General features: G+C 43.9%; 1 protein-coding gene across 2 annotated transcripts in view; it reads left to right on the top strand.

Moving 5' to 3' along the window:
• LOC120399378 (coagulation factor V-like) overlaps nucleotides 1–27,467 on the top strand; it is a 66,065-nt gene that overhangs the window by 25,036 nt on the left and 13,562 nt on the right. For both annotated transcript variants that reach the window (XM_039527585.1, XM_039527584.1), the window contains 10 exons: nucleotides 3,717–3,894; nucleotides 4,744–4,846; nucleotides 8,613–8,824; nucleotides 9,846–9,996; nucleotides 11,450–11,662; nucleotides 12,717–14,550; nucleotides 17,042–17,216; nucleotides 22,679–22,915; nucleotides 24,855–25,062; nucleotides 27,131–27,304. In XM_039527585.1, the coding sequence (XP_039383519.1) occupies nucleotides 3,717–3,894; nucleotides 4,744–4,846; nucleotides 8,613–8,824; nucleotides 9,846–9,996; nucleotides 11,450–11,662; nucleotides 12,717–14,550; nucleotides 17,042–17,216; nucleotides 22,679–22,915; nucleotides 24,855–25,062; nucleotides 27,131–27,304 (3,485 nt within the window). The remainder of the gene's footprint in view (nucleotides 1–3,716; nucleotides 3,895–4,743; nucleotides 4,847–8,612; nucleotides 8,825–9,845; nucleotides 9,997–11,449; nucleotides 11,663–12,716; nucleotides 14,551–17,041; nucleotides 17,217–22,678; nucleotides 22,916–24,854; nucleotides 25,063–27,130; nucleotides 27,305–27,467) is intronic.

The following is a 27,467-nucleotide window of genomic DNA, read 5'->3' as shown; positions in this document are numbered from 1 at the left end:
CTTTTACATAGTCAATGGATGGTCTTACATGACAATGACACCAGAACACTTGGAACCATATAGACATGTGTCACATGAGCTGTCCTTTGTAAATGAATGGGGTTTGAGAATTGACCATCTTGTTGTGCCTACACTTCTGAGACAACGATTAATTCACTTGGCACATGGAGGACTTATGGGGAAGAGTCTAACCAGAAGATGACTGCAATAAGACTTCTGGTGGCCAGGGATGGACAAGCACGTTGCGGAAATAATCAAGAATTGCATGGATTGTGCTAGAAGTGATAAGTCACAGAAAACCTTCAGCCTCCTTCTCACACCAGTTCATTATCCCAATTGTCCATGGGAGAAACTGGCTCCTGACCTAATGGAAGCATTTGAAGATCAGCCTGTTGCACAGAGGTTTGTCATAGTAATGGTAAACTATCATTCAAATTGGCCACAAGTTACATTCACTGGAAAGGTTACCGCTGAAATAGTAAATAAGTTAACATCATCAGTTTTTGCCTGAGAAGGGTTTACCAAGGAATTGGTACCTGACAATGGAATGCAAATAACTTCTGCTGAAATGCAACACTACCTCATTAGCAGTGGTATCAAATGCACTACGGTTTCTTTATACCATCCAAGAGCCAGTGGTCTACTTGAGAGAATGAACAGACTGATGAAAGAAAGTTTGCAACTTACCAGTTTTCAAGTGAGACCAGGGAAAGAAGCTTTATATGAAACACTGTTTGCTTACGGGACCACTCTATATTTAACACCAAGAGTTTCACACTTTGAACTGTTAACAGGACACAAGGCTGTAAATGATTTACTACCTGTCAAGGGCCTACATGTTCTCCTTTTTCAACCAAACCTTCTGATGAAACTATTCTTGAATGTGTTAAGAACAATCAGGAGAAATATAGGCAGTGTGTATACTGTAGGGTGCTAAACCTCACAAATTTGAAATTGGAGATCTTGTTCGTGTGAAGCTGTCATACAAAGTCAAAAAAGAACGTTCAAGATATTCCTTTCCTTTGCAGATAACAGAAATCCGAGAAGATTCTGCTGAATGAATAGATCAAAAGAAATAGAACATTTCGAGATTGTCCACAGCTCATCAGCCAGCAGCTGAAGAAGAGAATGCTGATTTCCACCTTGAACCAGAGAACGTTGATGACACCAATAATAATGATGGACAATCTATAGTAGTAGGAATTGCTCCACTACCTGGTCTTGTTCCTGCCTCTCCGGGTATTAGGAGAAGTGTGAGACAAAAGAGACTGCCTAAAAGATTGGAAGACTTTGTTACTGGACTCAAGTGATGGTCTGGAAGTGACTGAAGTTTTACAGTGGTCATTCTAAAGGGGGAACGTGTGTTGTATCTAGTTAGATGCAGATAGCTATCACAGTGTGTGTTTGTAAATTTGTTCCTACTGGCTCCTGTAGCTTTGAGTTCAGGAATTACAATTCCCAGGATGCACCAGAAGAGAGGGAGGATTGAGAGGAGAAGGAAGAGAAGAGAGTGAGGGGAATAAATCTTACGTTTGCTGTTATCGTGCTTCTACAGCCTTTCTCAAAAGGGTCCAGGTACAAAACAGCCACAGCTCATGGCTAAACCACAACTGCTCACCTCACCAGGGGCGGCTCTAGGCACCAGCAAAGCAAGCACCTGCTTGGGGCAGCCCATTTGCAGGGGCGACATGGGAGCTGAGAACCAACAGGGGGCTCTGGGAGCTGTAGTTCCTTGGTTAGCTCCCTGCCTATAGAGCCAGCCCTGGAGCAGGGAAAGAACTACATTTCCCAGCATTCCCTTGGCCACTACCAACTGGAAAGGAAGGAGGGGGGACCTCATGCGGCAGTGAGCTGTGAGTGCTGTGAATGGTAGGGAGACCATATTTTAACACTCAAAAAACAGGACACTCCAGGGGGAGGGAAGCCCCCCCGTCACCATCCACTCCCTCCGACTGCCCCCCCCAGAAACCCCAACCCATCCAGCCCCTCCCCCGCTCCCTGTCCCCTGATCACCCCCTCCCAGGACCCCACCCTCTATCTAAATGCCACTGGTCCTTGTCCCCTGATTGTCCCCTCCCGGGACCCCTGCCCCTAACTTCCCCCCAGGACCCCACCCCCTATCTAAGCCTCCCTTATCCTTGTCCCCAACTGCCCCTTCCTGAGACCCCCCCAACTTCCCTCCAGGACCCCACCCCCTACCTGTCCCCTGACAAACGCCTGGGACTCCCATGCCTATCCAATTGCTGCCTGTCCCCTGACTGCCCCCCCCAACCTCCGCCCCATCCAGCCCCCACAGCTCCCTGTCCCTTGACTGCCCCCCCATAACCTCCTACCCCTTCTCCAACCCCCAGCCCCCTTACTGTGCCACTCAGACCAGCGTGTCTGGCTCCGCGCAGCTCCAGACACACTGCTGCATACATGCTGCTGTGCTCCCCCGCGGAGCCCACAGCCTCCCCCCCGCCCACACACACACAGCACCTGCCTTCCAGATTTGAACACCTCAAAATTCAGGAGAGCTCAAGCTCAGTTTTGGCAGCTGTTACTTCATTTCTCCCAAATCAAATATACTGATCTACTGTAACTTGCTGTAGAAAAAGGAGGATAAAATTGAGCAAGAAATGCTTCCCAGTGGTTATTAGGACTGGAATTGCTATTTTCAACAGCCATTGCCTTTTTTGTTTGTTTGTTTAAAAGGAAGACAGTGATATTGCATTGGCAAATTCCCCATAGAAAGAAAGAGTGGAACAAAAGAATAATAAAGGCACCTCAACTTTTCCTCATTTATGGAGGCCAGTCTTATAATATGCATCCAGATATCCTCCAATCACACAAGCTGAAAATTGTTCCACTTTACTGCAGCTCTGTAACCATATGGGAACCAATCCTGTCTGTGTTCTGTGCACATCCAAAATTCCTGCTGAATGACCCACCCTGGGAGCGAGTTACCAGTGACCCAGGGCTGCAGTGGAAGGAGGGTGCAGGTGGGGGAGGGGGAGAGCCCAGGGCTGGGGCGGCAGGAGGTGTGGGGGGGGCATTGGTGGGGGGGAAGCCCAGTACTGGGGCGGCAGTGGGTGTGGGTGGAGGGGGGAGAGCCCAGGGCTGGGGCAGCAGAGGGGTATGGGAGGGGGAGCTCAGGGCTGGGACGGGAGGCAGCCAAAAAAATTTTTGCTTGGGATGGCAAAAAACCTAGAGCCGGCCCTGCACCTCACTTCATGAACGCTACCTATTCTTAGCCACCATTGGGAATTCCACTGTCTTTGAAATCTTGATGTAACATTGGTTAAGTCAAGTCTCTTGATTTGGATTCAGGATATCAGAGTTCAATTCCTGGCTCTGCCACAGACTGTGACACCTTGAGCAAGTCACTCAGTCCTTCTGTGCCTCCTTTTCCTATTTGTAAAATGGGAGAAGTAATACTTCCTCTCTCCCCTCCTTTGTTTGTCTTGAAAATTTCGATTGGAAGCTCTCTGAGGCAGAAGCTATCTCATACTGTGTGTTTGTACAGTGTCAAGCACAATGAGAACCCTGACCTTGATTGGGTCTCTAGCTGCTACTGTAGCACAAATCATAATATATTTTATAGAGCTGTGTCTAATCTAGCTCTGTTTTTCCCATGCAATAGGGCTTCTGCTATTTCCCGTGGGAGAGTATTCTACCATCTAATGGCTCTCACCATTAAGAAGATGTTATTGATACTTTCCCCCCTTTTTTTTAAGGCAATATAAATCTCAGTACTTGGACAACTCCTCAAATCTCATTGGGAAGAAGTATAAAAAGGCCGTTTTCAGGCAGTATACAGATGCCAACTTCAATAAGCGTCTGGAGACTCCCCGGCCCAAGGAAATGGGAATTCTGGGCCCTGTTATCAGAGCTCAGGTTAGAGACATAATCAAGGTAAGTGGCGAGGGCCAAATACAAAGACCGTATGTACTGTGATGTACCTTACTGTAAATGTAAACTAACTTACTGTGAACAAGAAACAGCTGGTGTTGTATTCGTTGTCAGATAATGTGTAAGGATACAAGGGTAGCCATATCTGAAGGTATGAGCACAAGGGGACAGAGTTACGTTTAAGTTTGCAATCTTATCTCTGCCATCCCTGACTTTGGGTGCTGGGTTTATCAATCTTAACTTTGCATTGACACTTGCTTTTTGTAAAGAATATTTAGAATAGCTGGTCCAAAACCCCAGCTCCACCTGAACTTTGGGGAAGTTTGGATCTTTGTCTGAACTTTATGAATCCATAATCTCTACTTTAGAGACTAACAAATTTATTTGGGTGTAAGCTTTCGTGGGATATAACCCACTTCATCAGCTGCATGGAGTGGAAAATACAATAAGCAGGTATAAATATACAGCACATGAAAAGATGGCAGTTGCCACAAGGACTCTTTGTTGTTTTTAAGGGATCCCAGTGATTCCAATCCAGAGCCCAGCACTCTCCATGGCTTCGTGTGCCTGGCAGTGTGGGAAGATCTTCTGAGGATGGTGTTCTCATCAGCCACCTGAGACCAGGCAGAACAAGAGCAACCCCAGTCTATGGGCTCCACAAATGTTCATGTTGCAGTAGAGCTTCTGCTTTAACATCCCCAGATTTTTCTTTTAAGGAGCATTTCTTCCCCTGAGCACTTTCAGTGATGAAATCCTGCAAGTTTCACTCTCACTGGGAGTTGTAGCAATGTACCCAGACCAGGATTCACTGAATGCTGAACTCATACTTTCTCCATCTTCATATCTACGTAGATTGTGTTCAAAAATATGGCCAGTCGACCCTACAGCATTTACCTCCATGGTGTGACGCTTTCAAAGGATGCAGAAGGAGCCACTGACCCGCTGGATTTCACAGGTCAGAAACTGTTCACATTTGCACAATATCAAAAGTGTTACTTTGTGTAGGGTCTCTCTTTGCCTTTAGGAGGTCATGTAATTAATTAGGGCACAGGAGTGGGAGACCTGGGTTCTATTCCCAGCTCTGCCACTGACCTGCTGTTTGATTTTGGGTAAGTTGCGTCTCTCCTCCGTGCCTCAGTTTCCCCATCTGTAAAATGGGGATTTTGTTAAATGCCCACTTTTGTAAAGTGCTTTGAGATCTACAGATGAAAAATAAAATGTAAATATGCTAAGTAGCACTATTTTTTTTAAACTGTGTGTACGTGTTCCTCGACTTCAATGAGCTAATGTCAGTTTACACCAGCCAAGGATCTCACCCAATGTAACATAAGAACAGCCTTACTGGGTCAGACCAATGGTCCAGCTAGCTTTGTATCCTGTTGACAGTGGCCAGTAACAGATGCTTCAGAGGGAATGACCAGAACAGGGCAATTTCCAGTGATCCATCCCCCTGTTGTACAGTCCCAGCTTCTGGTAGTTGGAGCATGGGGTTGGGTCCCTGACCATTTTGGCTAATAGCCATCGATGGACCCATTCTCCATATTCTTATCTAATTATTTTTTGAGCCCAGTTATACTTCTGGCCTTCGTAACATCCCCTGACATTGAGTTCCACAGGTTGACTGTGCGTTGTGCAAAGAAGTACTTCCTTACTTTTGTTTTACACCTGCTGCCTATTAATTTAATCGGGTGACCATTAGTTCCTGTGTTATGTGAAGCGGTAAATAACACTTCCCTCTTCACTTTCTCCTCACCAGTCATGATTTTATAGATTTCTATCATATCCCTCCCCCCTTAGTTGTCCCGTTTCTAAGCTGAACAGTCCCAGTCTTTTTAATCTCTGCTCGTACGGAAGCTGTTCCATACCCCTCATCGTTTTTGTTGCTGTTCTCTGCACCTTTTCCAATTCTGAGATCTCTTTTTTGAGACAAGGTGACCAGAACCGCACAGTTCAAGATATGGGTGTATCACGGATTTATATAGTGCAGTATGATATTTTCTGTTTTAATATCTGTCCCTTTCCTAATGGTTCCTAACATTCTGGTCACCTTTTTGACTGCTGCTGCACATTGAGCAGATGTTTTCAGAGAACTATCCATGTTGACTCCAAGATCTTTCTGAAGTGGTAACAGCTAATTTAGACCCCGTCATTTTATATATATAGTTGGGATTATTTTTTTCCAATGTGCATTATTTTGTATAGATCAACATTGAATTTAATCTGCCATTTTGTCGCCCAGTCACCCAGTTTAGTGAGATCACTTTCTCACTATTCACAGTCAGTTTTGTACTTAACTGTCTTGAGCGCTTTTGTTTAGCTGCAAATTTTGCCACCTTTCTCTTCACTCCCTTTTCCAGTTCATTTATGAATAAGTTGAACAACACATTTCCCAATACAGATCCTTGCGGGAACCTGCTATTTACCTTTCTCTGCTGTGAAAACTCACTCTTTATTCCTACCCTGTATTTCCTATCTTTTAATTAGTTACTGATCTAGGAGAGGACCTTCCCTCTTATCCCACAACTTGGTTACTTTGCCTTTTGGTTAGGGACTTGTCAAAGGCTTTCTGAAAGTCCAAGTACACTATATCTTCATATTCTTTGCATAGTGAAATAGTAACGAAGGAGAAGAAATATTAGGAAATATTAAGAAGCAATAGCTAAGGGGAAAAGAGAAATGTTTTCTGCTATGATCTGAAATGAGATGGGACTGAGAGATGTAGAAAGAGCAGAAGTAGCAACAGGAAAAGTCATCAACAGTGGCAAGACTGTGTATTCACAATCTTGGATAGTGAGGATGCTCGTACTGGGTGAGCAAACGAGAGACTACACAGAAGTTAAGGACTATGAAATAAGCTGTAGCCAGTCCATGGAAGGCTTTAAAGAAGGAAGAGGGGGCATTTTATTTCCTGATTCCTGTAAGGAATGGGGGAGTCAGTGGATTTGTTCAAGGACGAGAAAGATGTGATTGCACTTCTTTGTATGAGTCAGACAGCAAGCAGCATTCACACTGATTTGCAGTCAAGCTGGAAGGGCGTATCAAGTGGGGTCTGGTTCTATTCAATATCTTCAGCCGTGATTTAGATAATGGCAGAGAAACTATATTTATAAAGTTTGTGGCTGATACAAAGCTGAGAGGGGTTGCAAGTGCTTTAGAGGATAGAATTAAAATTCAAAATGATCTGGACAAACTGGAGAAATGGTCTGAAGTAACTAGAATGAAATTCAATAAGGACAAATGCAAAGTACTCCACTTAGAAAGGAACAATCACTTGTGCACACACAAAATGGGAAATGACTGCCTAGGAAGGTGTACTGTGGAAAAGTGATTCACTGTGATCCCCCAGATCCAAGCTAAATATGAGTCAACAGTGTAACACTGTTGCAAAAGAAGGAAAACATCATTCTGGCATGTATTAGCAGGAGAGTTGTAAGCAAAACCCAAGAAATAATTCTTCTGTTCTACTGTGTGCTGATTAGAGCTCAACTGAAGTATTGTGTCCATTGTTGGGCACCACATTTCAGAAAAAATGTGGAGAAATCGGAGAAAGTCCATAGAAGAGCAACAGAAATGACTAAAGGTCTAGAAAACATGACCTTTGAGGGAAGATTGAAAAAATTGGGTTTGTTTAGTCTGGAGAAGAGAAGATTGAGGGTGGACATAAGTTTTCAAGTACATAAAAGGTTGTTACAAGGAGGAGGAACTAATTTGTTCCCCTTAACCTCTGAGGATAGAACAAGAAGCAATGGGCTTAAATTGCAGCAAGGGAGGTTTAGGTTGGACATTAGGAAAAACTTCCAAACTGTCAAGGTGGTTAAGCCCTGAAATAAACTGCCAGGGAGGTTGTGGAATCTCCTTCATTGGAGATTTTTAAGAGCAGGTTAGATAAACACCTGTCAGGAATGGTCTACATATTACTTAGTCCTGTCCTGAGTACAGAGGGCTGTACAAGATGACCTCTCGAGGTCCTTTCCAATCCTTTGATTCTATTTCTGCAGCATTAACTTCAACTGATTAGATACTCCTTTATGGGTGATTGTTTGGTATAGGAAGAATGTAGAGAGTAGCAGGTTTGTTGTAGAAATAGAATGGAGCTGGCTTTAGGCAGGACAGATGCTAGAGCCAAGGCAATTCCTTCTAAATCTGCCTCCCCACCAGTGTGCAGTTCACTGTCACCTTAAAATGTCACAATTAAAATATAGAATTTTCTGCCCCGGATATGAACAGTCCTTGCTCAACAGGTTTTTTTTGTCCTTCTGTAGTGCCTTTCATCCATGGATCTCAAAGCAATTGACACACATCATTCATTTAGCTTCATGACAAGTCTCTAACGTAAGTGGTATAATTCCCATTTAGCACATGGGATCTTAGCAGTCAGAAACCGCAGTGACAGTACGTTTTGTGTTCTGCAGTGGACATGAAGCATGTCTCCAGGCTGTGCTAAAGCTTTGTCTGGTCCAAGGCTTTAACTTAATAACAGAGCATAGTTAAGCTCCTTTCTGCACTGCAAACAGGAACTCTATTGTAAGCCACATGGGACATCCATGCTGTATCTAGGTCCCTGTACTCAGTTGTTTTCGAAGTGTAGACCTTTCCAAAGTACAAATTGGACTTCACGTGCCTGAAGGTGCACTGACTTCATCGCCAATTTACACCAGCCATGAATCTGGCTCTAGTTTGTAACTCCTATTAATGTTTCTCTCTTTTTATTTCTCCTTCAGAGAACAGCACTCTGAGTAAAGCAGTTCAACCAGGGGAAACCTACACGTATCAGTGGAGCGTCATGGACACCGATCAGCCCACCGCACAGGATGCCCAGTGTCTAACGAGATTATATCACAGTGCTGTAGATGTAACCAGGGATATAGCCTCTGGACTGATTGGCCCACTTCTGATTTGTAAAAGTGAAACACTGGACAAGAGGGGTGTGCAGGTATGATCATGTTCTACAACCTGAGGGGGGGTGGTGGCTTCTGTCCGTGTGTGGTGTTTGAACTACAAGGGAATTTGGTTTCATTGATTGTTCCCTTAGAGAAAAGGCCTCTAGAACTGAACTGGGATCGGATCACTAGGCTTCTGTAGAAGTCAGTCTAAAAACCTGTAGAATGTAATGAGGTATGAGATCCTTTGGATAAGTTCTTTGAACCACCCTACAAAACTCACCAGTTGGGACATTAAATTCTATAGAATGAGTCAAAAAACCTAAAATAAGGGGATTGTTTTCTATTAAATTCTATAGGACTTTTCTATAAGGGCTGCTTGCACTGATAGCTTTTAGCTGTGTGCTGGCATATTTGGTCCCAGATTTAGAGTGCTCGTTGAGGCTTTCAGTTAGAAAGATCAGGCTAGTAGTGATTTCTTTCATGGTGCTTTGTTTGCTAAGACAAGAAATTGCAAAATCCTGGTTCTAGACACCACCCTAAACTTCCCCAAAGTTTGAAGGTATGCAGGGAGAAAGTTCTGACCCCAATCTCTGATAGCTTCTGACCCCAATCTATCATAGGTTTAACCTAGGTCTGGCGACCCCAAACTTTGGGGATCCAGAAGCATTGCAAGGGGGCTGCTGGGAGAGTTCTTCTTCCACTTCCCCTCCATGGGGCCAAAGGAAGGGATCTACTTTGACAGTGGCTCAGACACCAACCGGTAGTGAATGGAAGCAGTGACTAAAGCGCTTGCACATACAGTAACAAGTGGTCCACTAGGGGGAGCCCAGCTCATAACAGCCATGCTAGTAGCTGGTCCAGTGTCACTCTGTGAGTCAGTTGCAGAGGTAGGAATGGAACCCAGGAGTCCGGAACCCCAGTCCCTTGCTCTAACCACTGAACTGTGCTTCTGTTCACTTGAATGGGAATTCTGCTCTGGAAGGATGGTGAGATTAGGCCCTTAATATACCCCACTATGTATCAATTAGCTGCTTGTAAAACTTACCCCGCCGTGTCTGCTGTCTTTTTCAGAACAAGGCGGATGCAGAGCAGCAGGCCGTGTTTGCCGTGTTTGATGAAAACAAGAGTTGGTACTTAGAGGATAACATCAAGCAGTACTGCAGCAACCCCTCCAGCGTTAAAAGGGATGATCCCAAGTTCTACAAGTCTAACGTAATGCACAGTGAGTGCAAAACTAGGCCCAAGTTTGCAAAAGCTCATGTGAGCGCAAGTACCCAGATGGGGGCTTATTCTCAAGTGCAAAGCAGGCCTGGGAATTTCCCAAGTGGCAGAAACTGGCCCCTGAGATTGCGTGCTGAAGGATGAATGTGTGCTGAGAGCACAAATGAGCAGAGTTCTGGTTCTGGCTTCAAGGATCTGCTATTTCCAGAATTTCATAGGGCATGATTAGGGCAACTTAGGCACAAAGAAGCTCATCATGAGCCGGGCAAATGTAAACCGAGAAGGGAAAGTGACGGTGGTCTCAGCAGCCCTGCATGGGCTTCTGGGCCGCCAACTGCAGTCCACTGAGGCAGCACCTGGAGGTGGGAGGTGGAAGTATCAGTGACTGTGGGAGACAGAGAGGTAGAGTACCTGGGTGAGGGAGTGGGGTTCTGGTAAATGTCTGTGTAGAGTGTGGCAGAGGGGAATGGATACTGGGGGTGAGTGGTTATAGTGAGCAGGGGCTGGCAGGGTTCCTGAGGTGGTGACCAAGAACAATCTGTGATGCTGCACCTGTTTGCCCTGGGGTAGATGGGGGAAGGAATCAGGAGGGAAGTTGTGAAGAATCCAGAAGTCAGCCAAGCAGCTGCATGCCTCCTACTGCATGCTTTTGAGTTTGGAGTAAGCTGCAGCTATTAGCAGGCACTAAGCAATTCATAAGTGTTAATGAGTCTGTTAACTTGACAGTGGGGAGGGGAGCCTGGCCGCATGGCCCTGTGTGTTGCCTCAGTGCATGCAGTTCTGAAAAGCTGCCTTCTCAGAGCCACAGCACAAGGGAATCAGGAGGGAACATGTGGTCCAGTAACACAGGATAGCAGAGCAGCCAGAGAAACTGCTGATGCAAGAATAGCCTCTGGGGTTTCTTCCAGTGTTTGACTCTAGCTTGTGAATCTGAGCATGTGTCCTGAAGGCATATGCCCTCCCACAATAGCTGGTGACTATGATTGCACAAGCACTGGGAGCCCATTTCTCGCCCTCCCCACTGTACCTGGCCCAGGTCACCTACAGGCCTGTGTTATACAGTGAGTAATGCAGAACCCAAAAGTGAAAAGTAAACACAAGTGAAATTGACTCGTAGTGGCTAGTTAGCTGAGAGAAATGTACAAAATAAACAATTTAAAAAATATATATTTGAATTATTTCACCCTGAATCCAATATAGGGTGACTAGGAACAGAGGTAAGGGCATGTTATTTTAATATGTGATTTTTTTTAAACCTAATGGTGTGGTGTCCCTTCAGATGAAGGTGACTGGATTGCAGCCCAACTTCATTAGAGTGCCAATAATCTTTCTGTCTGGATACAAATATGTGTCAGTTTCATCCCTGATGTCAGTCCATTGAAGGCATGAATTTAGCTTACTGTCTTGCATGCCTGTGAGGGTGCAGTAACAGCATATCTTGTGCTTTGTTTTAGCAATAAATGGCTACGTGTCTGACAGCACTGAAATCCTGGAATTTTCCCATGACAGAATTGTGCAGTGGCACGTCTCCAGTATTGGCACCCAGGATGAGGTAGTGTCCATATACCTTTCTGGTCACACTTTTTTGACTCGAGGGAAGTATGAAGATGTACTGAATCTTTTTCCCATGAGTGGAGAATCGGTCACTGTAGAAATGGACAACGCTGGTACGTGGCAGCACTGCTGTGTTTGTTTAATGATCTGCTAAGAGGTTTCGTAGCTAGAGTTCATATCTAGTGATACCTTCTGGCAGTGAATTCTACAGACTAATTATGCATTATCGTTATTTTTTTTAAAGGAAAATGTTTACTTGAAGCTGTAAACCTCCATCAGACTTAACAGAAATCTCCAAAGTTGTACTTTTTGTACTTCTCCATCATTATTGTTTGGTTTTAGTATGTGATCGCCTCCTTCCCTCTCTAGACCTTCTTTTCCAATTCTTGTAAAATGTGTTAATTGTTGGTGACTTTGGAAATAATGTAAGGAAAGCAATGCAATTCTATGTCACTTAAAATATAGAGGAGGTAGAAAATTACATCTGGCATCTTTTTCAGGTAAAAGCCATTTTTTGTCCATCTCTCCAATGTTTTATTCTGGGACATGCCATGAAATGAAAGAGCCTGGAGTCAATTGGTGCATTGTGCCCATTTATTCTCATGTAGGCCAATCTAGAGGTCCAAATGTGGAATTTCACTATCCTATTAAAGACCTTCACCCTCCAGAGGGTTTTAAATTATTGTAACCTATCTGATTTTGCAATGGTTTAAAATGCCTGTGAGGATTTTTATCATGATCAGTATTCTCTCATCCATAGGTTTATACACATAACACAAGAAATATAACCCAAACTCCCAGTTCAAACTTTGCAAAGTTTGGATCCCTATCTAAACTTCACAACTGACCTCTCGTTTCCATCTAGTTTTGGTCTCTTATCTCCCTTTCTATCATGGGTTGCACCAAAAACCTGAACTTTAAGGAAGTTGAGATCCAGATCTATCTCTGAACATTATGGGTCAACTGTATTCAGTATTCATGATTTATTGCTACGGTTATGCCTAGGAATCTCAATCAAGGACCAGAGCAATATTGTGGGGTGCTGTACAGACTAATAACACAGAAGACAGCCCCTGACCTAGAGAGTTTACAATCTAGATGGGACGTGACAGGTGGGGGTCAAGATCTACAAATAATATGTATTACACTTTTTTTTTTCAATTGCAGGTACGTGGCTTTTTGCATCCTGGGGTTCCCCTGAGATGAGCCATGGCATGAGGCTGAGGTTTAGAAATGCCAAGCGTGAAAAAGATGTAGATTATTCTGATGATGATGACCAATATGAAATCATAGATTTCTCCTCTGAGAACACTCTTCAAAATGTGCCTGTCACCTCACCCGAAACTGGAGGAGAAACAGAAAAAAACCAGCAATCTTCTGATGATTTTGATTATCAAGATTATCTGGCCTCAAGTTTGGGGCTTCGGACATTTGGGAAGAAATCAATGGTCCAGGAAGAAATGCAGAATCTTACTGCTCTGGCCATAGATGAGTACTTTGGCACCATCACTAAGAGTGCTGGTGTGGCTGCTGGCTCAGATCTGCCATTCATGGAGAACAGTGATACCTTGGACACTGATGAGCTCTTGGAAATGCAAAGCACTGCTCCTCTCCCAACCGAGGCTGGGTGCCTCCATAAAAATTGCACAGTGGCAGCAGAAGAACATTCACTTCCAGTCACCACAACAGCAGTAAGTCCTGACTTGGCATCTGAAGCTGGAAACCAAAGTGACTATGAAGCAAATCAGAGTCAGGTGTCAGGAAATTACGAGAAAACACTTGAAGGTGAACTACTGAGGACCAGGGAAGAAGCCGAAACAAAAGATGCAGCAGAACTGTTACCTAACAGAGGGGACAGCATGAAGTCCTCCTTTGCAACACTCTATTCAGAGGAGCCGCAAGAGGAAAATTCAGGAGGAGAATACAATTTCTCTAGTTCAGATATGTTAGGGACTGACCAATTTCCAAATGAATATGTTGAGGACCAGAACGTGGAGGAGAAAGAGGAGGAGGATACCAAGAAAGTAAATGCTCAATTTCCCAAACATGCAGAAAACTTACCTTTTGCTGTGGGACACAGGGCAGAAAACAGTGAGTTAAACAAGTTCAAGCTCTCTGATTTAGAACTACCCAAAGATAAACAAGAAAGAAATTTTACTCTAGATTATGCATCGGATATCTTAATTTCTACTAGCAGTCCAGTGGTGGCAAAGGACATGCTGGGAAAGCTGTCACCAAGGGATATCAAGTCTTCATCTAAAATTATGAATGAGAACAGGAATTTGGCCTCTGGGAAGGAGAGTTATGGGATGGAGACAAATTCAGCTCAGGCTACTGATGAGTTACAGAATCGTTCCAGAAATGCTACAGTGCCTACAAGAGAGAGTGTATCCCTGAAGAAGAAGCAGCAAGGAAAATTCAAAGGCTACTCACAGTTTACAAAGGGTCATTGGAAAGTAAGCAGCAAGCATCCAACTCTGAAAGGGGAGAAGAGAAATGTGAATGGCACCTTGAGTACATCTGTGATTCTCATCAAGACCCGAAGGAGGAAAAAGGATAATCAAAAGTATAGTAGTCTCTCATTGACACCCAGAAGTGTGAGACCCCCAAAGATATCTGGAGAGCAAAACTGCACATTATTGTCCAGTGAGGCCAACCACACAGTGTCCCTTTGTAAGGCTAAAAATACAGCATTGCCCAGTGAGGCCAACCTCCCAGTTTTGCCAAGCAGGGCTAACTACACGCTGACCCCAAGACAATTTAAACCAGTCATCACAAGGCTTCCCAGTGGGAATGGGGACTACAAGGAGTATGTTCCAGGAGGCTCTGACAGTGAGGAAATTGCAGATGACCAATACACAAGAGACGCCAGATTCACCATTAACAATGTCCATAACCCTGATGACATTGCTGGGCATTATCTACGCAGCAGAGGGAACATGAGGAGATACTACATCGCAGCCGAAGAGGTCTTCTGGGACTATGCAGGATTAAAGAAAAGGTTGGGCCAAATGCTTCCTCTCTCTTGCCTCACACCCTGTTGCTAAATACCAGGCCATTGATTCAGATAGCTGTCCCACAGCAAAGCTACTGTTGTTGAAGGGTTATGGGATTTCTTAATCACACAAATGCTGTTCAATTTAACACTCTGTAATGCAGTAGGTGAAGAGGAAGAGAGGAAGGACCAGAGCTTTAGGGCACTAGCCTAAAATTCAGGAGACCTGGGTTTAACTCCCAGCTCTGCCAGAAACTTCCTGTGTGATCTTGTGCAAGTTACTTAGTCTCTCTGTGCCTCAGTTCCCCTTCTGTAAAATGGAGATAAAGCCCTTTCCTATCTCACAGGTTCTTTTGTGGGGATAAATTCATTGAAGATTGGGAGCTGCTCAGATGCTACAGTAATGAGGCCCATGTCAATACCTCAGCTTGGTATCTAAGTATATGTGGATGGGATGGTTTGGGACTCAGTCAAGAGAGAGCCTATAAGTTGCCAGTTTGAATCCAGCTTGGGTAGATAGGGACTTAGGTGGAGATTTTTCAAAGTGACCTGATGGAGCTGGGAGCTTGGCCCCACTGAAAATTCCAGCCTTATAGTTCCCACCACCTGAAGTTTTATTCAATCTCCAGTACAAAATGAGTTGTTTGGCTCTCAGTCCAGTTCCCAGCAGATAAGTATCCACATCATGCAAAACACCACCACCACCATAGATGATTCTAATTAACCCCCTTGTTATTAGTCTTAGCAGAGATCAAGAGTTGATTGGACCATCGCGCATGAACCCCAAATTTGAGATGTTCACATTTTGTTTTGATTTGAAAAAACTGGCTTTATTTCCCAACGAGAATTTGTAATCCAGTTTTTCTGAGAGAGAAATTCAACCTGTTAGAAATTTGAAATTTCATTGCGACGAAGATTGACGCTTAAATCAAACCATGCAAAATTACCAGTGATTGCATATTTCTGTGCAAAATCTGCCTTTTTATTCTAAAATTGCTACTCACAAAAATATTTGCACAGCCTGAATTTTCATTGTCGGGTGATTTAGGACAGGAGCGGAAATAGTTTCACTACAGTAAATTCAGTCTCCAAATTGTGTATTTTTCAAATTGTATCTTCAGGCTACTTGACAAACGTGTCTATTTCCCCCTTCCCAACTTTCCCCATGTAGACCCGTGCTTCAGTGCCACCTTCATTATTTGTATTTGCAAGAGTGCCCAGAGGGCTCTGAGTTCTCCATGTGTAAAAATCCTGAAGCTCAAATATTGAAATGATTTGCCCTGTGTGGGGCAGATACTCAGCTGCTGATATAAATGACCATAGCACCACTGAAGTCAGTGGTGCTGTGACAACTTCCCCCAGCTGAGGATCTGTCCCTGAGTCTTTGGAAGAGTTGAGACTAGAACCTACATCCATAAGAAACTGAATCAATACTTAGAGTTTTGGTGAAGCAATAAGAATCCAGCTCCCTCTCCCACAGGTGTATCAGCACTGGAGAGCTAATGTGAATAAAGGATGTAATTAGTTATCAGCTATAATTCAGAGCTGCATGAGGAAGAGATGATCCCCAGGCCTTTGCTCTAGGCACTAGAGGAGTAGTGCTCTTCCACAGTCTGCAGCAGCAAGCCTTCCAAGTGCAGCCCAACATACTTGGCCTTTTGCTAACACTATAAAAGTAGCTGTGTAGACAATGCGTTGAAATTGAAGCACAGGCTGGCACTTTGTCTCTGACACCCCCATCCCTAGGCTTCAAAGCCAAAGCCACATCTACACAGATATTTTTAGTTGGGTAGTGCAAGCCCGAGTCTGCTGTGGCCTGTGTAGATGTACCTTAGGTGACTATGAGGGACTAAACTCCTATTTCTCCACAGTTCAGTTGCATTTTTAAATGTGGTTGTGATCAGATGGCAAATATGCAAAGATGACACCTTCTCACTGAGCTGTCAGCATCACTTCCTCATGCGGCTCTGAATTATAGCTGATAACGAATTACATCCTTTATTCCCATTAGCTCTCCAGAGCCGATACATCTGTGGGAGAGGGAGCTGGATTCTTATTGCCTCACCAAAACTCTAAGTTCTGATTCAGTTTCTTATGGATGAGGGTGTAAGAGGTATAAATAGCCCAGATGGATTTTCAAGTATTAGAGAAAATTTTCATCATGGTGGTTAGAAAAACTATTTCAGGATTTGCAAACTGAGCAAATTTGGTGTGGAATCACTGAGGAGAAAAATGGAATATAGCGATATCATTTTGTAGCCACTTTAATACCCTGGATCACACATTTTCAGTGGGAATCACTGACGTTTGTGCTGATTCTTTTTCCTCCAAAGCATTCCAACGGTAAATGTACTGTTTCTCAGACTACATCTTGAAGCATTTTTATGTGTAGGTCTTTAATTTTCATCATAAGATGTCAGTTTTTCTAATTCATGATGTTTATGTTCCATTATATTCTAATTCCATAATTTTTCTAATTTCATTATGTTCCCCTCAGCACAATGAGGAATGACAGAACCAGTCATGATGGGGGCAACACCATATACAAAAAAGTGATTTTCCGAAGCTATGTGGATAGTACCTTTACAACTCGGGAGCCTGAAGGGGAGTATGAAGAACACCTGGGTATCCTGGGTCCTGTTATCAGGGCTGAGGTAGATGATGTCATCCAAGTAAGTCAAGGCTTCAGGTGTTTGGTGCATGAAGGTTTCTTACGAGGATCTGAAGGGGCTGAGCTAGAACTGGTTGAAAAATATCAGTCATTTTTGGTGGGACTTCTTGTAAAAAATAATTTTTTTCCTTAACTTCCCACCCAAAAAAACTTTGTTTTTTAATACAAAACTAAAAAGTGGGGGAGGGGAGGGAGATTTGCTCTTTGAAAACATAATTTTCCCCAAAACTGAACTGAAACATGAATTTTTTACTTGAAAAAAATTTTCAATGAAAAACCTGAAACTTTAGACAAAAATGAAAATGTTTCCATTTGTCTGAAAAGTCCTTTTTGTCTTAAAAATACTTTGATGTAAAAATGTTGAGCAGTTCTAGTGTAAATAACTCGCTGGCCAGTATGTGTTACAGGTCTCCCCTCTGAGCCAATTTGCAGAGGACAGGAGTTGTCACAGTCCCCCCACACTCACAGCCAGCTATGGAGCTTTAGCTCAAGTTGTAGCCACTCAAGCTTTTAGTTCTGGAGGTTCTCACTTCAATCCCTGCATGGTGGCCAAGATGCCGGCCATCACATAAATGCTAAGGATGACGTGGAAGAAATACAAATAATAAATACAATACAAGGGATTATAGCTAGTAGTAACAGGGGAATATTACAAAAGGGCACGCTTCCTGTGAATGAGCTCTTTGAGGCGGTGGAATAGTCTTCCCAAAGAGAAGCGGTCACTATCTTTTGGGACAGAGTATTAGAATATTTACTATAAGGAAGCTGTTGACCCCTCGTGGGATGGACTGAATGGAACAGGGTGGTTTCTTTGAGTAGTATCCCTGTGGGTACTCCACCTTAAGTGGCGGTACATCCTGATGCTGTCGATTGGAAATTTATGGTAGCAATGTCCACATAGGTCGCGGGTGCGCAGTAGGTGTCTCGTGGCACCATTGGTGCTGTGTGTAGCATGTGCACGACTCAAGCCCTCCGGTTCCTTCTCAACTGTCTTCTGCTGAAAAGGGAGCAAAGGGGCAATGTTAGCACTCCTCCCTAAAAACCGTTAAGAAATAGTTTTTAGGTAAATATTTAGATAAGCTGTTAGAGAGTTAGTGTTAGTAAAACAAAAACAAATTTATTGTTAGTTCATTAGACAACACCCCTCCACCACCCTTAAGGGATGGTTACTAGTTAAAGTGCTGGGGTCTCCAGGCTTCAAACAATGCGGCTCCTGCCGTGATGCCATGCCCATTTCAGATGGACACTCTTTATGCATACACTGCCTGGGTTAGGGGCATATTCCCCAGAAATATTCCCACTGCAGCAACCTACCTGAAAGCCAGAGCCCAGCGATATAGAGATCTCCGTCTTAAAATTATCTTGATAGAGAAGTCCCTCCAGCCTGAGGAGAACAAGCAAACAGCCTCTCTGGGATGGAAAAGGAGACCTACCCACTGAAAAAAAAACAAAAAAGTGAGCTCAGATATCTCTGCAGAGAGGTCTGCGAAAAGAGAGGCAGTCTCCTGCCAGGACGTAGTTGTTGAGGCAGTAAATCACCATAACAAGCAGCCACAGTTCAAGGTTACACCCCATGAGAAAGAACACAAAAGACTCGACTTGTTCAGACGCAAGATATATTCCTCCGGTGTCCTTCAGTTTCGGGTGGCCGATTATTCTGCACTACTGGCCAAATACGACTACAGCAACTATGGGAAACTTGCCCAACACACCTCTGAGCTACCAGAGGAAAAACACACAATTCTGGGCCGTCATCACCAAGGGCTAGCTCAGATCCAAAACAGCCATTCAGGCAGCATTGGACACAGCAGACACGGCAGCCAGAACAACATCCACAGCCTCAGTAATGCGCCAAGCCTCATGGTATCCCTGAGGCCAGAAGCCAAAAGAACTCCAGACAAAAGTTAGAGGACTTATCTTTCGACTGGGAATAACTCTTCTCTCAGAAGACAGACAAGGTCCTTCATTCAGTGAAGGACTCTCATGCCATGCTCCGCACTTTGGGGATTTACACCCCCCCTGCAAAGAGAAGGAGATACCAACCATCTCAGAGACCTAGACACTTCTCAAATAGGCAACAATGCCAGTATCAACGATCACAATGCCAGCGACCACCTCAATCTCAGGGGCATATTTCTCAGGCAGAACCTCCAAAACCGCAATTTTGAAAAGTTGGTCGAGGGTCTGAACAACCTCCCTCACGAAACAGTGCTCACGCCTGACCCATCCACAATTTTTGCCCATCGACTCCAGCCCTTTTACCACATCTGGGCCACCATAACATCAGACCAATGGGTGTTGGAAGTTATCAAGTCAGGATACACTATCTCCTTTACCTCCCGCCCATATACCCTACCCCCTACCCTGTCCCTTTTCAGGAACCCTTCTCAAGAGCACCTACTATGACAAGAAGTCAATCATCTTCTACAACTAGGTGCTGTGGAACAAATACCACTACAATTCAAAGGGAGGGGATTCTACTCCCATTACTTCCTGACCCAGAAGAAGAGCAGGGGATGGAGACCCATCCTGGATCAACAGAAGCACAACAAGTTTGTCAGATCCCAAAAATTCAAGATGGTCACATTGGGTATGATACTCCCAGCATTGCAACAGGGGTATTGGTTTTCAGCCCTCGACCTCCAAGATGCTTATTTCCATATCACCATTCATTCTGCTCATAGGAAATGTCTATGATTCACGGTAGACGAGAACACTTCCAATATGGAGTACTACCATTTGGCCTATCCACAGCACCAAGAGTCTTCTCCAAAACTCTAGCGGGGGTAGCAGCTCATCTGCGCAGACAGGGGAAAATATTTTTTTCCTACCTGGACGATTGCCTACAAAACACAATGGACACAGTCCAATCCACTTTCACACTATTCCGGGAGCTGGGTCTACAAATAAACGAATGGAAATCAACCATAAACCCAGTCCAACAACTAGACTTTTATTGGGGCACGCACACCTCGACGCCATAGAAGCCAAGGCGTCATTACCCCTTACCAGATTCACAAACCCTCACAAACCTCATTTCAGAGGTACAAGTCAGTCCTCAAGTTCGGGCTCGCATGGTCCTAAAATTACTAGGATGCATGGCAGCCACGATGTTCATGGTACAACATGCAAGACTACATATACGAAGTCTACAAGGTTGGCTAAGCACGGTATACATACTAAGCAAACACAACCTACACAAACGGCTCACAGTTCCACCAAATGTCCTCAACTCATTACAATGCTGGACAAGGCTACAAAATATCTTTATGGGTATCCCTTTTCAACAGACACCCCCTGACAACAGTGGTCACCACAGATGCCTCACTGATAGGCTGGGGTGCTCACATGAGTCAACACATGATACAAGGCAAATGATTTCCAGGAGAGACTCCACTGCACATGAATTTACTAGAGCTATGAGCAGTTTGCAATGCCTGCAGGCACTTTCTACCTTATATATGGAACAAATCCATTTGAATTATGACCAATAATATTGCCTGCATGTTCTACATCAACAGGCAAGGAGGAGCTCGCTCACTTTCTCTATGCACAGAAGCCATGAAACTTTGGAATTGGTGCATACAAGATAACATAAACATCTCAGTGTGTTAGCTGCCAAGTTGTCAGAATGTGCCAGCAGACACGCTCAGCAGCTACTTCTCCCAGGATCATGAATGGGAGATGAATGGAGCGGTCCTGAGTTCAATCTTCAGATGGTGGGGCACTCCCACCATCGATCTGTTTGCATCCCCAATGAATCACAAATGCACAGTGTTCTCCTCGAGAGCAGGACCGGGGCTACCGGTCATTAGGGGATGCCTTCTTCATCAAATGGGAGGCACCACTCATGTATGTGTTTCCACCGATACCAGTCATATCATACATGATACACAAGATATGAGCAGACAGAGCCAAAGTTATCCTTACAGTCCCGACATGGCCCAGGCAGGCATGGTATCCTTACCTGTTATGCATGGCGATATGCGCCCCGCGAGCTCTCCCGGGCCGGTCGGATCTGCTGTCTCAACACAACGGTTGAACTCTCCACCCAAATCTGGAGATACTCCACCTACAGGCATGGCTTCTGAATGGTTCCACCATGACGAAATAACCTGCGCGGAACAAGTCAAACGTGTTATTAAACAGCAGAAAACTGACTATGAGAAACACATCGCTTCAAAAATGGAAGAGGTTCTCTGCCTGGTGTCAAGGAAGACACTTGATGAGCAATTCAGCTGCACTACCATTAATCTTAGGCCTGGTCTACACTAGGGTTCGAACTAAGGTACGCAAGTTCAGCTACGCGAATAGCATAGCTGAACTCGAAGTACCTTAGTTCGAAGTACTTACCCGTCCTCACGGTGCGGGATTGAAATCCACGGCTCCCCCATCGACTCCGCCACTGCTGTTCGCGGTGGTGGAGTTCCGGAGTCGACAGGAGCGCGTTCGGAGTTTGATATATCGCGTCTAGATGAGACACGATATATCGAAATCCGAGAAGTCGATCGCTACCCGCCGACCCGGGCGGGTAGTATGGACGTACCCTCAGATTAGAGCTGAAAAGCACTGGCTTAACAATGAGCTTGATCAGAGTCCATCTTGCGGCCATTTCAGCATTCCACCAAGAGATCGATGGAACGTCGACATTCGCACACCCAACTACAAAACGCTTCCTCGGGAGTCTCAGAAATGTTTACCCAGATGTGCGACAACCTACACCAACATGGGACCTCAACCTGGTACTGAAATGCCTCACCGGATCACCATTCGAACCATTAGCCACCTGTTCATTATCTCAAACTTCTTTGACCAGGCTCTCAAATACATAAGGAAACAGATGAGTTACATAAAAATCAGGAACAAGAAAAGGGGAGAGAAAAGCCAACCCTAATCTTGGAACTCCATCCTCTGAGTGAGGGAGAAAAGACCAGCTCCTTGCCCTGGCAGTCCACCTCTGGGATGAGGGAGATGCATAATAGAGAAACTCCCATTGACACCAGTGGAAATTACAAACACTGGGATCTGGTATTACTGTAGAACTAGCTTGTGCCCTGTCTAACACAGCCACCCAAGGGTGTAGGAAAGAATAAAGACTCCTTATCACCCTTGTGCAACCCATGGTAGACCTGCCTGGAATTGGGGTTCTCACAGGAATGCAGGGACTGCTACCAACTTGTTCCCTCTTGGGAACAATGCTGGAAAGGGGGCAGGGAGTAGGCAGAGCCATTACCCTGCTCCCCACATACTCCTAGCTGTGCACAGTGGAGTCTGCTGCACCCCATAAAGATGTGTCAGGAGTTACACTCCCCACCTCCAGCCAGGCACAATCTAGCCCATAATCAGTAGACAAATCTGAATCCTGAATTTTTTACTTTACACCGTTTATGGGTGTTTTATGCCTGGTGGGTTGGTTTAGGCCCAAATCTGCTAATCAAGAATCTGCCTGTATTTATTTTCCAGGTTCATTTTAAAAATCTGGCATCCAGACCATATTCTCTCCATTCCCATGGGCTTTTCTATGAGAAATCCTCTGAGGGAAGCAGTTATGAAGATGAGTCTCCAGACTGGTTCAAAAAGGATGATGCAGTTCAGCCAAATGACACCTATACCTACGTATGGTTTGCAACCAAGCGGTCTGGACCTATACAACCTGGAGCAGCCTGTAGGTCCTGGGCCTATTACTCCGCTGTAAACCCGGTAAGGAAATCTAAGCAGAAGGCTGCTACAATCTGCTGGATAACACCTGTAACTGATTAACTGATTGCACTCCACACCTGGCTGCAGCAAACAGGAAGGAGATTTTTAAATTTCCCGGGGCATTTAAAAAGCGTCACACTGAGCAGGCAAGAGCAGTAGTGCAAACTGATGTGCAGAGTGGCTGAACAGGAATTCTGGGATAACTCCTTATCCCTGAGGACAATTAAAAGCTGGTGTGTGTCCACACCTGAGCAGAGCAGCGCTGATCCACCAGCGCACTCCTTATACCCCCTGCGGGGGGGTTTTTTTCAGCCAGCAGCAGGAGCAGGAGCGGCAGCGCTGGCTGGCAAGTGTGTGTGGGTGTGTTGTTGCAGCTGAAAGCCAGCCTCCACCAGCGCGCTGCAAGTGTAGCCAAGCCCTATGTCTTGTTGCTGAAATACTGGCTTTGCTTCCTATTCTTTTGGGCCTGATTCGCCAGTCTCTTGTTCCTCATCTAATTGTTTATGCCTATGCAAAGTAAATATAAATTGCTGCCACTGGCATGAGTGGGTGGAGAATTCTGATTTGGTAGCATTTCATAGCCACTTTGCATAGAGTTCATTAGCTACGCAAGGCAATGTTGAATCAAGCCCTCTAGCGCAAATTTAGGGCCTGATCCAAAGTCCTTCTGTTGAGTTCAGTAGACGTTTGGATCAGGCCCTTAGTTAGGAATATAGCATAGCTGAGAGATTCGCCCAGCCCCCATGTTTGCAATGTGATGTGCAAATACATCTTGGATCTGGGTTCCTCGTCTGTAAAATGGGACCTTTACCCAACCTTTATTAATTAATAAAGTCTTACTTCTCTACCTGGTAAATTGGTTGAAATAATCATTCAAATAGAATAAAAGATCTGGAAGATCATGGTATGATAGGGTCTATCCAGCATGGTTTCTGTAAAGGAAAGTTGTGTCACTAATCTGTTAGAATCCTTTTAATGTGTCAGTAAAATAGCAGATAACGCAGAATCAAATGGCATATTTTATTTACACTTTCAAAAGGCCCTTGAAAAGGTCACGCATAGGAGGCTACTGTGGAAAGTAATTAGTCCTACAATGCAAGGCTGAGTATAGTCATGGATCAAATACTGGTTAAGAGTTAACAAATAGTAGGATTAAATGGTCAGTTTTCATGATGGCAAAAGGCTAACAGCAAGGGGTCACAAGGTTCTGTATTAGCTCCATTGTTGTGGGGGTTTTTTTTGTTTGATTTTTGTTTTTTTTAATGACCTGGAAAGAGAGGGAGGTGACTAGTGAGGTAGCAATATCTATTGATGACACAATTAATTTAGGTTAGCCAAGTCCAGAGAAGACTGTGAGGAACTTCAGAGGGACTTAACCAAGCTAGTTGAATGGGCAACATGATGGTAGATTAAATTCAGTATTGATTTATACAAAATAATGCATATTAGACAGAAAATGTTAAACTACTTGCACCTTATGTGGTTCTAAATTAACATATCAACTCAGGAACGGTACCTGAGCATCGCTGCAGACAGATCAATGAAAACCTCTGCTCAATGTGCAGCTGCAGTTGAAAAAGCAAACAAAATGTTATGATGCATATGGAATAGGATGGGGAACAATACAGAAATGATTATAATGCCTCCTCTGGAATTGGCCACCCATGCAGAACTAGACAGGGATCAGGGACTGGCAGCATACGTTTTAGGGGCATTTAAAAAACATGAAAAAAATCTGGCACTGGCCACTGTTGTAGACACGATGCTGAACTGCAAGGGCCTTGCGTCTGATCCAGTCTGGCAATTCCTGTGCACCAATGTTAACACTTGTAAGGGAAAATCCTCACATGAAAGCTCTTGTGAATGTGCAAATTGTTATTAATGTCGTATTTTGGGAAACCCTATCTTTTACTTGTAATTTGTATTTATTGCCTTCCAGGAGAAAGATATTCACTCAGGCTTGATTGGTCCAATCTTGATCTGTCAAAAGGGAACCCTCAGTACAAGTAACAGGCCAGTAGATACCCGAGAGTTTGTCCTGCTTTTTATGGTCTTTGATGAAGAGAAAAGCTGGTACTTCAATAAGCATTCCAAAAGGACTTACAGTGAGAAGACCTCAGAAGTGCAAAAATACCATAAATTCCATGGTACTAATGTTTCCCTTTGTCGGTTATCCATGTTGGGAGGGAAGAGGGAGGAGTTAAAAAGACCTCACCCCAGCTTCTCTTGGTGCACTTGTCTATTTGCACGCATACATCATTTGCATGCATCTTTTTTTGTTTTGCACTATTCCTTGTGCATATAAAAATAGAATATGCATATAGACTAGAGCTGGTTGGAAAATGTTGACAAAAACAGAAAAAATGTTTGTTCACATTTTCCAGAGAAATCCCCCCCCCCCCAAAAAAAAAAAAGGTTTTCAGGTTTTGGACAAGAAGTTTTCAGTTGTGGGTTGAAAACCATAAACTCTCGGTTCTTCAGTTTTTCAACACAAGTTGAAGTTTTCCATGGAAAACAGAACCTTTCTATGAGAATTTCAGTTAAAAACAATCAATTTTCCATCAAAAAGCAGTTTCAAGAGAATTTTCAGCCAGGCATAGCACAGGCCCTGTCTGTCTGTCTGTTGGTTGTTGGTGGTTTGTTTTTTCAGGAGAGCTGGTAGAAAATTTTCAACTGAAACAGTTTTCAGTTGAATTGAAAATGCTGATCTGATTACGCCAAATTTTTTTGCAAAATTGCATCAGTTTTAATTATATTTCCCACAAAAATACATTTTTGTGTTTCAGAAAAATTGTGAATTTCCCCATGAAACAGAACATCCAGGTTTCAGCCAGCTCTAATTAGCACAGATGGGAGTTTGTGCATAGGGGGTGGATTTTCAGACGTGCTTGGCTTGGCACCCACAACAGAATCTGGCTTTTCAGAAGAGTCCAGTTCCCACCTACGTACCCAAAGAAGTGGCCAATTATTCCAAAGAGCTCAGGACCCAGCAGCTCCCCCCATTCACAACAATGAGAGCTGTTGGGTGATGCACACTTTTGAAAATCTGATCACTTCATGTAGGTGCCTAAATGGGAGACCTCTTTTGGAAACTTGGCCGGTTAGTGCTATTATTCATGTGAATAAGTGATTGTACACAAAAATGGAAGCCACGTTTTTAAAATGTGGTCCTTAAAGTCAGGCATAAGTCAGATCTGTTGACATTAATAGAGTCTGTCTCATTATATTCAAGCCCCCTGTACTCTACAGCAAGCAGTGCTTAAATCCTGTGGCCTGGTCTCTGAATTCTCTGGCCTTCAGGTGCAGCAGGCTGTGAATTCTGTGGCACTTCCATTTAAATTTGAAAAATTGAGTTTTTCTGAATTTAATATGATATTGAATATTGCCATCAACACAGTAACCTCTGTTAGTTTATTTTAATATTAAATCCCCCAACTGAGGAGACGAGAGGCAGTTTGTAATTGAAATAAGCACATTCGCTGGATGTTTCCACTAAAATGATCAGTAGTGAAATAGTTAATAAAGTTGACATTTAAATCATCACCTTTACATTTCAGAATCAATGCACTATTCAGATGAAGTGGATAGCTCACACCTCTCAGAGCTATTGCTTTAGGCTGTTTGCAGTCTCAGGCAGACATTTGGGTATTGCTCAACACTTGATTAATATTTTCGAGACCTTTTTTTTCCACTGCCAGCAGGGACCTTGGAAAGGGTTCCTTTGAAATTTTCAGAGCTGCAACATCCACCTGATGATGACCCTTTAAGAGGAATCCACTTAATTTAGGTCCCCTATTATAGGGTTTATGAGGTTAGTTTGGCTCACAAACCTAATATGAATCACGCTGGCCTCATGTTCGACTCGTTCAAACATACATTTCAACACTATCTACTTTTAACTGTTCAAGAGTTTCTGGGGCTTTTGTTCATTTTGTTTCTACCAGGAAGGTAGAAAGCCTTCTCGCTTATTTGAATGACCATCAATTACGCTTGCAATGACACTTAATTCATTAACTGAGAAGGTCATTATTATGTGTTAACACTAGAGATTGGCATGGACCAGGAAACCAGATCTGAAACTCTATAGGCTTTGGAGACTTTTGGATCTAGAGCCAATCTGTATCCTCTGGTCCAACTCTAGTTGACATCTTTATTGCCGCTCAGCTGGAGTGTGTTTGTAGTTTTTTTTATCCCTTATAATATTTTTCTTTTCAGCCATTAATGGGATCATATATCACTTGCAAGGACTGAGGATGTATAAAGATGAACTGGTCCGATGGCACTTGTTGAATATGGGCGGGTCAAAAGATATTCACGTGGTTCACTTTCATGGTCAGACCTTCACAGAAGTCCCTGGGCATCAGCTTGGTGTCTACCCTCTCCTTCCAGGTACATATCAGCTCAGTGTCTTGTCATTTATACTCATAATTATGAGGCTAAACCCTACACTTGGTAATGTTGGAGTGACTCTACTAAAATTCAGTGTCATTAGAGCAGCAGAAGCAGAAATTGGCTTGGGCCCATTAAGATAGTGATGATCAAGTCTTGTGTT

Source organism: Mauremys reevesii, linkage group 1 (genome assembly GCF_016161935.1).
Source record: "Mauremys reevesii isolate NIE-2019 linkage group 1, ASM1616193v1, whole genome shotgun sequence".
Lineage (NCBI taxonomy): Eukaryota > Metazoa > Chordata > Testudines > Geoemydidae > Mauremys > Mauremys reevesii.
This window is presented reverse-complemented; position numbering and strand designations above follow the sequence as displayed.